The sequence below is a fragment of the Ichthyophthirius multifiliis genome (genome assembly GCF_000220395.1).
Source record: "Ichthyophthirius multifiliis unplaced genomic scaffold scaff_1120509251351, whole genome shotgun sequence".
Taxonomy (NCBI): Eukaryota; Ciliophora; class Oligohymenophorea; order Hymenostomatida; genus Ichthyophthirius; species Ichthyophthirius multifiliis.
In genome coordinates, this window is record NW_004085958.1 from 37,329 (window position 1) to 52,869 (window position 15,541).

Sequence of the window (15,541 nt, forward strand, 5' to 3'; positions counted from 1 at the left end):
TAATTAAATTAAATAAACACAAAATATATATAAAATTATTATTATATATATTATTTAATATATAAAAGACTTTTAAATATTTTATTTTTTTTAAATATATTTATGAATACATAAACTTAGATAACATAAAATGTTAATTAATAATTAATATATAATATACTAAAATTTATTATAAGTATAAAAACAAAAATAAAATATAAATGCATTAATATATAAAAGTAAAATATATATATATATATATATATATGAAATAAATTATTATATTTAAATTAAAAATCTTTTAATTATTTATATATTACTTATATATTTATAAATATATGTACTTTTTTATTTATTTTATATCATACTTCAATTGAATTATTAATTTTACAAAATTCATTTAAATTATTTTATTAAACATTTTCATAAAACCTTTTATTTTTATCCTCTTTTTATACAAAGATATTAGCTGTAAGATTTTTTTCATTAATTTTAATTTTATTGTGAATTTGTTATTAACATTTAACTAATTCATTAATAATAATCGTATTATTTTAATCTAATTCTAAAGCCTTTTAAAAATTTTTTCCAGCACTTTAATAATTTTCACTTGTTAGGTATATTTTTCCTAATAGATAATATGCTTTTGAACTTTTATGGTCTAATTTTAAAGCTTCTATGCAAGCCTTTTCAGCATCTTATATATAATTGTTTTTTAAATGCATCATTTTTAAATAGGATAAGCATATGTTTTAGTAAATAATGACTTTTAAGTTTTTTATTTATTTTTTTTCCTTATCTGATTTACCATTTTCATCAAAATATTCCAAATCTTCATCACAAAAAAGTTCAGGTTTATTTTTCCAATTTGGACGTTTACTTTTTATATAACGAAATATACAGATAGCTTATTCATAAAATTTGGAAGCTTCTGCATATTACTTTTATTTAAATTTTTGATTTCCAGTCATTCTTAAAAGGTCGGAAACAAAATATCTTTATAAAGGTGGTTATAGTATTACATTTGCAAAATTGTCTTAATAAAAAAGACCTTATTTAATAAATTAAGGAAAACTTTCAAATTTCTTAATTTTATAAAAACTTTCTTAATTCTTGTTTTTTAATTAATTTTAAAATAATTAAATATAATCTTCCATTTCCTTTAAAATTATATATATTGTTCAATATACTTTTATATTAAATTGAAAATGTTTATTAGTTTTTATTGATTTTTTTTTAAAAAATATGATATAATAAAGTTTTTTTTATGGTTTATATATAATTTTTTTTTTGGGAAAATATTATTTTTTACTTTAATATTTATTATACAATTGCATAATATGTTATATATTTTTATGTAAAGAAGAAAATAATACTAAATAAAATTTACTTTGTGAACATTAATTAATAAAAACTAAAATAATTGTTTTTTTTGAATAAAAAATATATAATTATTTATTTTTTTATAAAAAAAAAATTAGTTTTTTCTTATGCGATTATAAAGAGACTAATATTGTTTTAATAGAAATTAATTAAACATAATATTAAAAAATTAAAATTTTTAAAAAATTAAAATAAATTATTTAATTTTTTTTTTGAATTTCTATTAAAATTATTGTCATCATTAAAATATTTCTAGTTAGTTTTTAATAAAAAAAAATATATGTGATATAATTAATAATATATAATAATATTAAAATACCTTTATTTTTATGTTTTAATTAATTTTATTATGTATTCTTATAAATTTTAACTAATTAAGAGATTTCAAAGCTTTAAGTAGTAGTAAATTAATACACTTTATCATTAGTAAAAGAGAATTAAATCATTGTAGGAAAAACTTTAACGTTTAATAATTCAAAATACTAAAAAGAACAAATTTCTTAAATTTTATTAGGCTATAAAAAATAAATTCTATCAAATTTAATTCCAATCCAAATATTATCAGTAAAAACACATTCATATGAAGAATTTCTTAAAGTATTTTTATAAGTTTGAACATAAAATAAAGAAGTACCAAAAAATTATTTCATTTTAACAACATTCATAAAAATAAGACGCGCATAAATTCTTAAATAATTAGGGTTTTTATTATTTTAATCTATTTATAAATTATTAAAAAATTAAACTAATTCTTCAAGTTTATTATCCACTCCTACTTTCCATTAATCTTCAGTAAACATATTGAAAATTAAAATAGGAATAATAGATTTTATTTATTAAATTTAAATAGATAATTTCACATGATTAATATCCAAAACTTAATTAATATACAAATAAAGTACTACAAAAATGCAATATTCAGGAAAATCTAATTATAGTTTCATTTATTATATATCTTCGAATAATTAAGAAGAAATAAGTTTTAATCTACATTAATCAGATTTATAATAGTTTTATTCTTGTTCAAAAGAAAGCCATAAATATTTTTTAAAAACAACAGTATATTTTTCTGAAAAAAAAAGGCCAAAATTGGTCATAATTTTAGTAAAAACATTATTCTATTTTTTCTAAACTTTTTAGGAGAAAAGCAATTTATAAAGCATTTCATCTTCATCTAAAACATGAATATTTTGTTAAGAATCCTATAAACATAACCTAAAATCTAAGCATTATTTCAAACCTATAAACTAAGAAATTTATTAACATATTTCTTAACAACGCATAAATTTTGAAATTTATATTTGAATTTCTTTTTTATCTGCAAATTTTACATTTATTTTTTAAATTTCTTATTCTTGACAATGACAATAAGTTTATCTATTTATCTTTTAGTATACTGGTCTAATTTCTTATAAAATATTAACAGATTTATCAAGATTTTGCTCTTAATTTGATACTTAAGATAATTACAAACTATTATCTTAAACAGTTATATTTATAATATATCCTATTTCTTAAGAAACAGATGAATCAGATTAACTCTTTAATTTATCAGGTAATGTATAAAAATCCATTGGAAGTCCTAAATAATCTAAAATAGTTTTCGACTTTTCAGAACTATTAAAATCTTAATGTGAAAGTATCTAATATAGTTAAAATATAAAAAATAAATATAAATATTTAAATAAATACAGTTTATAAAAATTTTTAAATAGTAAGTTTCCTTGATTCAATAGTTTTTGTTTTTAAAGAACCTATCCAATCCATTCTACTTAAATGGGGGATATTAATATTAGGAAAATTTTCTCTTATTTTTTTTTCTACCTCTACCATTTCACTATATCTAATAAAAATTTTTTATAATATTTCTTAAAACTTTATTTCTATTATATATATTGTATATTTATTAAAAGACATAGGGTTTCTTTCTTCTGTTCCTATAACATTTATTTCTATATCATATTTTATTTCTTAAGAATTTGATTTTTATGATATATTCTTTATCAAATTTTAAAGTTTATCAATTAATTCATATTTTTATTATTCATTTTGTGCCATTAATTATATGGAATTGTTTTTTCCGTTTATTTAGAAAACATTCTTGAAATATTTTGTATCTTCTATAATTTATATTCTACTACTTGTATCTAAAAATACATAATCGGAAGCTTTTACGTTTCCTTCAATTGTTTTTTCAGAAACTAAAATTAAATCTGTTAAAAAATATATAATTACTTATTTTTCTGAATTATTATCACAATAATTTAATATTTCTTCACTTTTTATTTTTTTTTAAAAAAAAACAATATTTTTTTTACAATAAAAAATCTCGTTAAGCAACTCCAATAATATTAACTTTTTCCTCAAATAAATTTTATAATTCAATTTTTTTAAAACTGGAAAGATATTTTTCCATTGCTTTGTTATTAAATTCATTAACTTCTTCGAATTCTTTAAGAGCTTTTTTAATATTTAAATAATCAGGATGATTTTCATAAGTATTTTTTAATAAATCTTTAAATAAAAGTACATATTTTGGTAATCTTTAAACAGGTTTTATAAGATAAGATTCTAAATCTCCATTTAAAAGTACATTGTTTTCAACATTTTAAATAAATTTATTAAATTTCTAATTTTAAGTTTTTAACTTTTCACATAATTATCTCGAATGATCAAAATTGTTCAAATATTCAATATACATTTTAAAATATGGAATTATAAATAATATACTGTTTTTTGTAAAAATTGAATTATAATGATAGTTTTAAAAAGATTCATAAATACTTTCATAAAACTTCTAATTTAGTTAATATATTTAATTTATTTGTAAAAAAATTTCTTATATTTGCTCATTAGTTATTATTTATTACTCTTATAAAGGATTTATTATATCATGTTATATTATTTTTAAGCATTCTACATATTTTTTTTCTGTTTATATCAATTCTTGTACTACATTATATCTATATTTTGATTACTTTTTTATCTTTTTGTATATTAATCTTTGTTTTTTTCCACGAAAAACACTCTGGATTTTTACTAATGATTTTTCAGCATTTTTATTTAATTTAAATTCATTGTTTTATTCTTAAATTAATTACTTATTTATTAAATCAACAGCAAATTAACTTATTATTTAATTTAAGTTTTCATTATTTATTTTACAATTTTAATCTTAATTAATTAATTCTTTTTCTTATTCATTTATCTCTATTTAAGATATTTCTTGTTAATTTTTTTCATTTGTTTTATCAATATATTCAATAAAAACCTAATATTTTTTATTAATATTTTTTTCGTTACTATATATCTTCGCAAAAATAAAAGTAATTTAATTTCCTGGAAAAAAAAAAAAAAGAAGAAAAAGAAGAAATAGTTATTTTTAGAGGATATGTTTCGATTTTTCTTAATATAATTCTTCTTATTTAAAAATTTGTTAATATAAGTTTATAAATACACAAAGTAAATATATTTATCAAAAAAAAAAAAAATATTTTTATTTTTATAATAAAATCAATCAAATAATTTAAAAATGTTTTTTTTTCTTTTTTTTTTTCTGTGTTTTATAAAAATACATTAGTATAAATATATTTTAATAGGAATTATATTAAGAAAATTCCAAACTCAATAAAAATGGCTTCTTCTTCTTTTTTTTGTTCTTTTGTTTAATAAAATTAAATTACTTTTATTTTTGCGAAGATATATGATAATATTTAAATTAAATTTTATTTTGTTTATTACATTTTATTATTATGGTTTATTATGATCTTATTTATTTATTTACTCTTAAAAATTATATTCTTCCATATTTTTTTAAAAATAATAAAAAATAAAATACTAATTAAAATTAATTATATTATTTTATAAATAAAAAAATATAAAAAATCTTTATAATTAATAAAAAAAATCAATACATAATTGTTATTTTAGTTTAATTTTATAAAATATTATAGACATTTTTATATTTTTTTTTTTTTGTATTCATTTGATAGTTTTATTTAATTATAATAATTTTTTTTTTTTAAAAAAAAAAAAAATTATCATTTATATATATTATCTTAATTTGCACTAATACTTCTAATTTTTAAGTTATTATTTTCAAGTTTTTTGGTAATTTTTCTTTTAAACATATTTCGGCCTTTAATTTTAGCTTTTTTCTCTTCTTCGTCAAAATTTAATTAATATTAACTTTTACTTTATAATATTATTTTTCTTTATTAAACTTATTGTTCAAGTGATTGATATTAATAATCATCTCCATCACTAACCTCCTCATAATCCGATTTTTCTTCTTATTCTTCATCTTCACTACTTAAATCTTATTAGGGAGATTCATTTTCATCTTCATCATCATCAATAGAATTATTTTCTTTATCTTCTTCAACTTATTCTTCTTCTTCTAATTATTATTCTTCTAGTTTATTAAAGGAGTAATTTTCATCATCCAAAATTAACGAATCACCTTCAGATTAATTTTCGGTTTCAACGTTTCCGTGTTATGAAGTATGTATAGTAACATTATTAGAAATTTCATCATATTTTTTTTTCTTACTTTTATTTTTTTTGATTTTTTAAATTTGTCTAGTTAACTATTTTTTAAAAAAATTTGAATTTTTTAATCTTTTTCATCAATTTTTTATAAGTTTATATTTTTTTCATTATTATTTTATGCTTAATTAATATTAGATAGAACTTCGTTTTTTTAATCTAAATTAATTTAAATATTTTATTGTTATTCAATATCATCTAAAAATTTCTACATAATAATTTATTTATCTACTTCTTAATTTACATTCTATTTATTTATTAATGGCTTTATTATTTTATTAAACGATTCATATAATTATAATGCATTTAGACATTTTTCACCTACTTAATATTTTTATTATTTTATCATTTTTCTCATATAAACGTTTATTACTTTATGAATAATATTTATAGTTTTGTCGACATTTGTATTATTTATTTTCGGAATTAAATATTCATCAGACTTTTCCATAAACCATGCATGAATAATTCTAATATTAGTAAAGTTTTAAATATATTTATTCACTTTTTTATCTAATGTCATATATTTTGATCTTACTGCAAATCTTTGTTTATGTTTAAATTCTTTTATTATGCAAATGCTAAAAGGAATCACAAAAGGATATTTTTTCATCATATTAAGCATAAAACCGGGTGTTAAATGAACACCTTCAATAACTAAAGGCTGTTTATTATTAACATATTATTGTATTATCTAATTAATTTATTTTTAATAATAAAAATATAAAATAAAATACTTAATCTAACTTTTCTTAAACTAATTTACATTACTATTTATATCCTTAAATAACTTTCTTTTATTCTTTTACTGTTTGATCTTAAACAAAAGATCCGGCTTCATAAGTACTAGCAAAAAGAATTTAAAGTTATTTTTCATCCATGAAATTTCTCATAATATGCCTAATACTATCAGTACTTATGCAAGTAGGAATTTAAAATCGAGAGGCTAAAATACTTGAAACTGTAGACTTTCCAGTCCCTGAAGTTCCTCCTAATAAAATAATCAAAGGAAATTATCTTCTAAGTATTTATAGGCACATCTAGAAGTCTTATAAAAGCCTTTATTTACCATTTTCTCTTATATACTTATTTCTTAAAGCTAACTTATATATTGCATCTTGAAGGTCTTCATATTTTATTTATAATCCTTATATTTTAGGATTTTCTTTTCTACTTTTCATTTCTTCTTCTTTTATCTTATTACAAAACTTCATAACATCTTTAAATTTCAAACCCATTAATTATAATGTATATTTTATTACATCTAAATTTATTAACTTTATTGGTTTTTCTTATAAATAATAATTTTAATAATCATCTTTCTTTTGTAACTTATCATTTTCAGTATCTTAAATATTCACAAAACGTTCACAAGAATCAATATTTAATGGTGTTTCATTGTTTGAGGAATTAGAATCTTTAAATATTTTTTTGTTTACTTTTATAGTAACAGATAAGTTGGTTAATATGATTGTGAGTATTTCAAATAAATAGGAAGTTAATGATACAAAAGATCTTTTTATATATCCATAATATTCTTAATACTTTTTTTTGATTTATATTTTATTTATATTATTATAAAATCTGTATTTATAATTATAAAATATAATTTAATAATTAATTTTTTTTTTTTTTTTTTTTTTCCTTTTTATTTTTTATTATGTAAATAATTTATAAAATTAATAATATTAAGAATTGTGTATTAATATGTAAAAAAAGTAATATAATATAATAAAAACAAAAACAAAATATTTATAAAATATTAATTAGTTATACTAGTTTTTAATATATAAAAAATATATTACTAATATTTTATATTAAATAAAAAAACATATTAATTTTTGTGTAATAATATTATTTAAACAAAAAAAAATACCTATAGTTATTTCTTTAAATGTCCTAATTAGCAATATAATATATAATTGAAACTTTTTAACTTACCTTTTATAGTTTATTAAATTAATTCTTAATATTTTTTATATTATATATATATTTTTTATTTTTTTAAAAAAAAATTAAATTTTATTATAGCATATTTATATTTGTATTTTTTTAAAAAATTATAATTTAAAACATAAAATTATTTGTAATTTGTAATACATTAAGATTTAATTTAAAAAGTTATTATTAAATGAGTAAAATAAATATTAAATACGGTGATATTCTATTGATTAAATTATCCGATTCAGAGCATTTAATATATTCAGAAGGTTTTTAAAATTCTAAAGTTAAATTAAAAAGTTAAAATTGTGAACATAAATTTGAAATATAAGATTGTTTATTTTAAATTCAACCAAAATTATTTTTCGATAATTTATAAAAATGTGAAAAGGCATAACTAAAATAATTAGAAAAGGAAAAACTTATAGAAAACTATGAAGAAGAATATAAAATAAATAAATAATAAATATGTTAAAACTATCAAACAGATGTGTTTTATTCTTAAAATTTTCTTCTATAACATTTAAAATCACAAAAATATTTTACAATAAATCAAAATAACTTTAATAATCAAATTTTATCACCTTATCTTGAATATTATCCAGAAAACTAATATTCATTATGTTTTTAGCAATAAAATTAACATAAAGCAAATTAAGAAAATAAAGTTTTTTACGGAGATAAATTAGTATTTGCAATTTAAAATCAAATAAGCAATAAAAAATTCATTTAACAAATTATAGAAAACTAAAAAAAACTTATTTTTTTAGAAGAATTTTCATTTAAACAACTACTGTCATTTTAGTATGTAAATAATATAATATTTTAAACTTTTTTGTTTATTTAAAAAAGATTAATAAAATACGAAGATATATAAAGTGAAAATATAAAATCAGGAGATCTAGTAAAAATAATAAACTTAAGTACTAAAACTTATTTAAATCTAAATGAAGAAGAAAATTCTTCAGTTTAGGAATAAAATCTAATCAAAAATTAATAAAGTTAACCTTAATTTAATACAAGTTCAAGTGTTTTTTTAGATAATTTGTAGAATAATACTAACGATAAATAATTTAAATCTTAAAGTATTTAATAAAATATCTTTTTAAATGAAAAAAATTCTTAAATGTCTATTTGGATTATTGAAAATGCTTTAAATTTCTATGATTTTTAAATAAAATTTCGTACTGCTTTCTATATTAAAAGTTTCATGTAAAATAATTATTATATTTCGCATATATTTATTCTTTTTAATAAGAAATAATCAATATCTATCATTTGTTGAAAATCATAATGAAGACAATACATAATAATATGAAATATACTTCGGAAATAGATGCGATGATAGCGAGTTTATTTTTATTGATGAAAAAGAAATTGAGAATAATATAAATAATTAATAAGTAAAATACGGAGATTAGTTTTAAATAATCCATAAGAAATCAGGAAAAGCAATTAATATAAGCTATAATAACTAAGCTTTTTTATTTACAATATCCTTATAAGATAAAAATTAAAATAAAGAATATTTTAGAATAGAGAGAATAGAATTATAGGAATAATGGGATTATTTATTTCTGAAAAGTAGTTATATATTTATAAGAAATTTTTTCGTAAAATAACAAATATAAATAATGAATTCTTTAGAATAAATAAATAAAATTCTAAATTAAATATAGATATTTTTAAATTCTAAAAAGCAAATTTTATATGAAATTTTCAAATAAAATAAATCTATTTAAGAACGAAAAAAGAAATTATTTTTGTTTAAATTTTATTATCTTTTTTTAAACTTAATTATCATTTTTGAAAAAAAATCAAGTGCTTTAAATTTTTATTAATAATTTAAAACGAATTCTTAATTTTTGGAATCATAAACAGAGTTTTAAAATGTTGGAAAATGTATTATAAGTAATCTTGTTTAGAAAGAAATCAAAATTGATTTTTTAAAAGAAGATTCTGAAGAGGTTAATTTTTGTATTTTAAATAATTAAGAAATTAATTAAAATATTAATTCAATTTAAAATTATTCTTTTGATATATTATTCTTTATTTTTAATGAATTTCTTTTTACTCTATAAAATATTTATTTAATTACTTTTGCTATTATTTAAAATGTATTTCTATTTTTTCCTTTTTTTAAAAAAAATATAATATTTTTATTTAGATAGATATTTAATCAAATTAGTTAAAATTACTCAGTATTATTCTAAAAAAATATAATATTTTGAACTATAATCTAAAAGATATACAAAATAATAACTAATATTTATTTTTTTAAAAAGAAAAAGATGACTTTCTTTCTTTAATAATAAAGAAGTATTTGGTAAATACTTTAATTTTTATATAAAATTTAAACAAAAAATATTTTAAAAGGTAAAAGAATACGATTTATTAGTTAATATAAATTTAATATAATTTTTTATAGATATTATTTTATAAGAAGATTAAGATGATACCAATCCTTAAAATTAAATATTAATTGGTAAATTAATATTCTATAAGTTAACAAAAGAATAATTCCAAAAGATATTAATTTATCACAATTTAATTGATAATGGTGATAATAAGAATGATTTTCCGAAAATATATATATAATTAAAAGATTAAAATGATAAAAAAATGCCTAATGAAACATTTTAAAACTATTTAAATAATAATATATAATTAAATTTATAAAGTTTGGAAGATTTTTTATAAGATAAAAAAGGATTAAATAAATAATATTTAAATATATTTATGCTTTAAATAAATTTATATTCTATTTTATGCTAAAATTAAATTTATTTTAATATTATAATATTAAGATAATATTTTCCATAATCTACTTTATTTACTATAATCTAAAATCCTAAGATTCCATATAAATTTCGTTCTTTATTTCTTTAATTATATTAGAATCTATATATAAATTGCATTCCTTATGTATCTAAAGCAGCTCACATATCTAAATTAAGAATTTAAGAAGAGCTAAAAAATTAATGCGAATATAATAAACTAGAAACTCTAAACGAAAAAAAAGAAGAAAACTTTAATACAATAATACCTTCATTTGAAGATCAAATAAATTTTCTTTAAAAAGAGGATTATTTTTAAAAATTGAATTAAAATAGAACCAAAAAAAATCCTCAAAAATTAAATGAAAAAAAACAAAGTATTGATTTATTTAAAGAAAAAAATTTTAAAAAATAAGAAAAAATAAAATAAAATAATATTTCTATATAAGCTTAATAGAAAAATAATAATATATATTCTTACATCTAAACTAATAATAATAATTTAATTTAAATTAATAATGAATAATAATCTTAAAATGATATCCTATTATAAAAAAAAACTGTAACTTCATTAGTTTCTTACTTAAAAAAAAGTTCTTCAATTATTTCTAATGCTTCTTCTTCAGTATAAAATAATACTCATTCTCTTTAAAATTGTATTATATCTCTTTAAAATATATAAAATTCTAACTAAAAAATTAGTTTTATAGAGAATTTAAGTTATATAAGTTAATATACAGAATTTAATTTCGATAATAATTTATCTTCAATAAAATAGTTTGTTTTAGAGACTATTTAAAAATCGAAAAGTTAACAAAATAATTTTTTAAGTGAAGATTTTTGTATTTTCTTCACTCAAATATTAACTACTTTTAAGTGTTTATTAACAAGAAATATTATAAACAAAAAAGAAATAAATTAATAGACAAGAAACATTTTTTTTTAGTTTTTTAATGAAAAAAACCCTGTTTTTTAACAGAAATAAATAGTAAATATATTTTTTGTTTTTGTTTTATAAAGCAAAATATATATAAAAGGAGAATATAAAAATCGAAATAATGAAAATAAAATAACTAAAAAAAGAAATCACATATGAAGAAAAAATAAATAATTTTTTATTTCATTTAGAAATCATAAAAAAATAAACAAATAGCGAACAAATTTTATCTTAGTAAATAAACTCGTTTTCATTATAAAATTTTCATTATCAAAAATAAAATAAATTAGTTTAATTATTATCTAATTTTCCTTATAAAAACTAAAATTTAAATACTCATATTTTAAAATATTTATTTTCTCTAATTTTTTAACATTATAATTTAATGAGATTATCATCGAAAATAATATATTTATAAAATTAAAAAGATGTTCAAATTATTCAAAGAATTGAATTATTTGTAAATTAGATTAAATAAAATATAGAAATTTAAATGTTGTAGTATTTTATAAATAATATATATTAATTGAAGTAAATATTAGCAAATTTTTGTAACTAAATGATTATTTTAAATGATTTTATGGAAAATAATGAAGGTAAATAGTTAAATTTAATACAAAATATGTTTTCTCAATTTTAATTTGAAGAAGAGATTTTAAATTTGTTAAAAATAAACTTTGAATTTATTTAAAAAAAATAGTTTAAATAATATTTTAAGAATTTTTTTAAAAATTTATTCTAATTTCTTTCTCTTTTTATAAAATAAAATAAAAGAAATTAAAAGAAAATAAAAAAAGGAAACTTTTTCTTTTTTTCTTCTTTTTTAAACTTTTATGATTGTGGTTAAACAAACCTCTATTTGGATCTTTTTTATAACTCTAAAAAAAAAGTAGGTTTTTTCTTGTATAATCTACTTAGTTCTATTTAAAAAACAAATAAATAGCCTTCTCTTATAATTTAACTTACATATAATTTCTAAGAAAATTTATAAAAATAATTTATTAATAATATTTTTTATAATAAAAATATTTTCCTTTATTTTGGTATTAATTAAACTTAATATATAAATAGAACACAGCCTCAAAGTAATTTTTTAATTTGAAATTTTTCGTTTTGTTTAATTTTTTAAATAGTTTCAAATACAAAATTAAATGATTATTTTACTTTTGAATTTGAAAATGAAAAAAATGAAGTATTTATAAAAAAATAAAATATTATTTATTTATTTTTGTTCAAAAAGAATTCTTTCTTATTTAAAATATGTGCTATGTATTCATTTCGTAAATTTCTAGAAGTTTAAAAAAAGAAAGAAAAGATTCGCGAAATATTTAGGGTTTTTTTTCTTTGAATTATTTATTCCTTTTATTAAGTAAAGGGGATTAATTTTATGAAACATAAACGTAAGAAGATTTTCTATATTTTCTTTTCAAAATAGAACTAATAAAAAACATAAACGTAACATTTTTTTATTGTTCAAGTCTTTAATAATTTCCGAAAACCTAAAATTATAATAATCTACTTATTTTTATTTAAAATCAATCGAAATTTCTAAAAAACTTTCATACTTCTTAAATATATAAAATAGATAATTATTTACTTTAAATAAGATAAAAAAATATTATTTTCAAAAATAAAAAAATAGCTCATTATTTATAATATTTTCTTAATACTTATTATAAAATAAATAGTAATCTTTATTTTTAAGATAGTTTTGGATTAATAAGTTATATTTTTTAAATATTAATACCGTTTTTAGAAAATATTCAAATTGCTTTTGCTAATAAATGGAAAGAATGTTAATAAGAACTTTAAATTTTTAAAGAAAACTTTTAAAATTTTTACTACTAATAGTTAAATTAATAGATTTAAAAAGAAGTATTAATTTAGTTTTCATTTAATATGGCCTAATGCTAATATTTTTGCTAGTTTTTGAAAAAAAGTATTTTTAAAAATATATAAAAGCCCCTTTTTAAAAAAAAACATTGCGGTTAGAAAAGAAACAGTATAGAATTAAAAAATCAAGAAAATTTTATCATTAAACATATTTAGAAAAATAATAATATTCATATTTTATAAAATGAATTTATAATACATAAAATTATCTGTTTTTGGTAAAATTTTGATAAAAAAATATCCAATAAAAAATACCTTAAAAAATTACTAAAAAAAACGCTTGAAATACTTTAGGCTTAAAAAAATGAAGGTTTTATATAAAAAATTGATTATAATTCATTAATTTAAATAATTTAAAATAAAAACCTTTTAAAATATGATAATTTTTATTTACTTTTTATTTCTTTCTTATCTAAATAATCTTAATTAATTTGTTTATAAGGATTAGATTAAATTTTTTATAAAAAAATAAACTTAATTTTCTAAAAAGAAATTATAAAAGAAATAAAAAATAATGATTTTTAAATAAATTAGATTTTTGATAAAACTTTGAGCTTTTTATTTAAAATTGATTACTAAGAAATTTTTCTCAAAAAGTCTTTGAAATTATTAAATTTATAGATAAAAAATGCTATAAATAATACGATTTAGATCTGTATATTTTCACAAAAAAAGAAAAATATTTTTTTTGAGAAAAACTATTTATAAAAACTTGAAAAGACTTTAAATTATATAAACTTTTTTTAATATAAAAATAGTAAAATTATCCTCAATTCTTAGTTTTTGGAAAATACTAAAAATATGTTTACCTTACTTAATACGTTTTTTGAAAAAAGCCCTCAAATAAATAATTTATATATACTTTTCTTATCTGTTATTGAAAATTTAATTTAAAAAAATTAATTAGCTTGTTTATAAATTTTATAAAGAATTAACTTTTAATAAAATCTTATATAGTTGTATAATAATAAGGACTTGTAAGCTGCTTTTTCTTTATTTTTTCTAATTAAAAATACTAATCTATAAAATAGTATTTTATATTAATCGTAAAATTATATAGAAGCATATTAATATTTTGAAAAGAACTCATCTTAAATTGAAATTATAAATCAAAATAATTTTATAATTAAAATTTCATTTCAAAAATTACCATATTTTGACTATATTTTTGAAAAGAAATTATATGCAATTTAAAAAGCTATTTTATCTTAAAAAGATATGAAATAAACACATTAAAAAATCTTAAAAATATCTAAAAATATTCAAAAACTTTATTTTTTTTAATAATTTTCAATTCTAAAACTTTAATAATTATAACTATTTAATTTATTCACTATATTTAATAAATATAAGTCTATTATAGCTTAATCTAACTTTTATTTGGCATTAATTTAGGTCATTTATTTATTAAATTTTAACTAAGAATTCTTTAATAATAATGCTTTAAATGATTAAGTTTAAATTACTTTATTATCTATTTAATTTTTTTTTACAATAATTTTATAAGCTTTACACTTATTTTTTGTAGAAGATATTATTTTATTAATTTTTTGTTTAAATAAATTTTAATTTTATTGAATTATGTTAGTATTCTTGGTTCTATTTTTTATAACTAATTTTTTATAAGCCTATAATTATGTCAAGTATTATTTGTTTTTGAAAGAAATTTTCTAATTTTGGAAGTCTTATGGAAATCTAAATATGATATATTTTAAATTTTATTGCTTTAGTTAGTTCTTATATGTTTCTTTTCTTTTGCAAATTTATTTTTAAATATATCATTTGAAAATTCTTGTTAAAATGAAACTTTCTTATTTTGCTTTTTATAAGTTTTATAATCTTTTTTATATTAATAAAATCTTTTTTAATGTATTATATATAATATAATATATTTAATAACTTATCAAGTGTTTTTGTTTTTTAAAAAAAAAAAGTTGATAATAAAGAATAATCCTAGATATTTATAAATATTACCTTTTATTTTTTCGTAATTTAGATTATATAGACATGGAGTTTTATATGTAAAATAAATATAAATAATATATTTATATTAATAAATAATAATAATATTAAGCTTTGTTTA

At 15.6% G+C, this 15,541-nt stretch overlaps 2 protein-coding genes across 2 annotated transcripts, besides 9 other annotated features; both read right to left on the minus strand. All coding sequences in view use genetic code 6, as the record gives it.

The window, feature by feature from the left end:
* The first annotated feature begins 25 nt into the window (after nt 1-25).
* Nucleotides 26-67: a microsatellite.
* A 223-nt stretch (nt 68-290) lies between these two features.
* Nucleotides 291-335: a microsatellite.
* An 825-nt stretch (nt 336-1,160) lies between these two features.
* IMG5_187140 (hypothetical protein) lies at nt 1,161-3,798 on the minus strand (the record flags this gene model as incomplete). Its single annotated transcript, XM_004027166.1, has 2 exons — nt 1,161-3,005; nt 3,055-3,798. 2 exons carry the CDS (start codon nt 3,796-3,798, stop codon nt 1,161-1,163), a joined length of 2,589 nt encoding a protein of 862 aa, XP_004027215.1.
* A 1,604-nt stretch (nt 3,799-5,402) lies between these two features.
* IMG5_187150 (hypothetical protein) lies at nt 5,403-7,484 on the minus strand (the record flags this gene model as incomplete). Its single annotated transcript, XM_004027167.1, has 3 exons — nt 6,648-7,484; nt 6,416-6,574; nt 5,403-5,951 (listed from the first exon to the last, which is right to left on the minus strand). Exons 1-3 carry the CDS (start codon nt 7,146-7,148, stop codon nt 5,403-5,405), a joined length of 1,209 nt encoding a protein of 402 aa, XP_004027216.1. The 5' UTR covers nt 7,149-7,484.
* Nucleotides 5,737-5,778: a microsatellite.
* Nucleotides 7,485-7,530: a microsatellite.
* A 2,076-nt stretch (nt 7,531-9,606) lies between these two features.
* Nucleotides 9,607-9,659: a microsatellite.
* Nucleotides 9,660-11,112: 1,453 nt separating this feature from the next.
* Nucleotides 11,113-11,164: a microsatellite.
* A 92-nt stretch (nt 11,165-11,256) lies between these two features.
* Nucleotides 11,257-11,305: a microsatellite.
* Nucleotides 11,306-11,812: 507 nt separating this feature from the next.
* Nucleotides 11,813-11,841: a microsatellite.
* Nucleotides 11,842-12,322: 481 nt separating this feature from the next.
* Nucleotides 12,323-12,358: a microsatellite.
* Nucleotides 12,359-15,541: the final 3,183 nt, after the last annotated feature.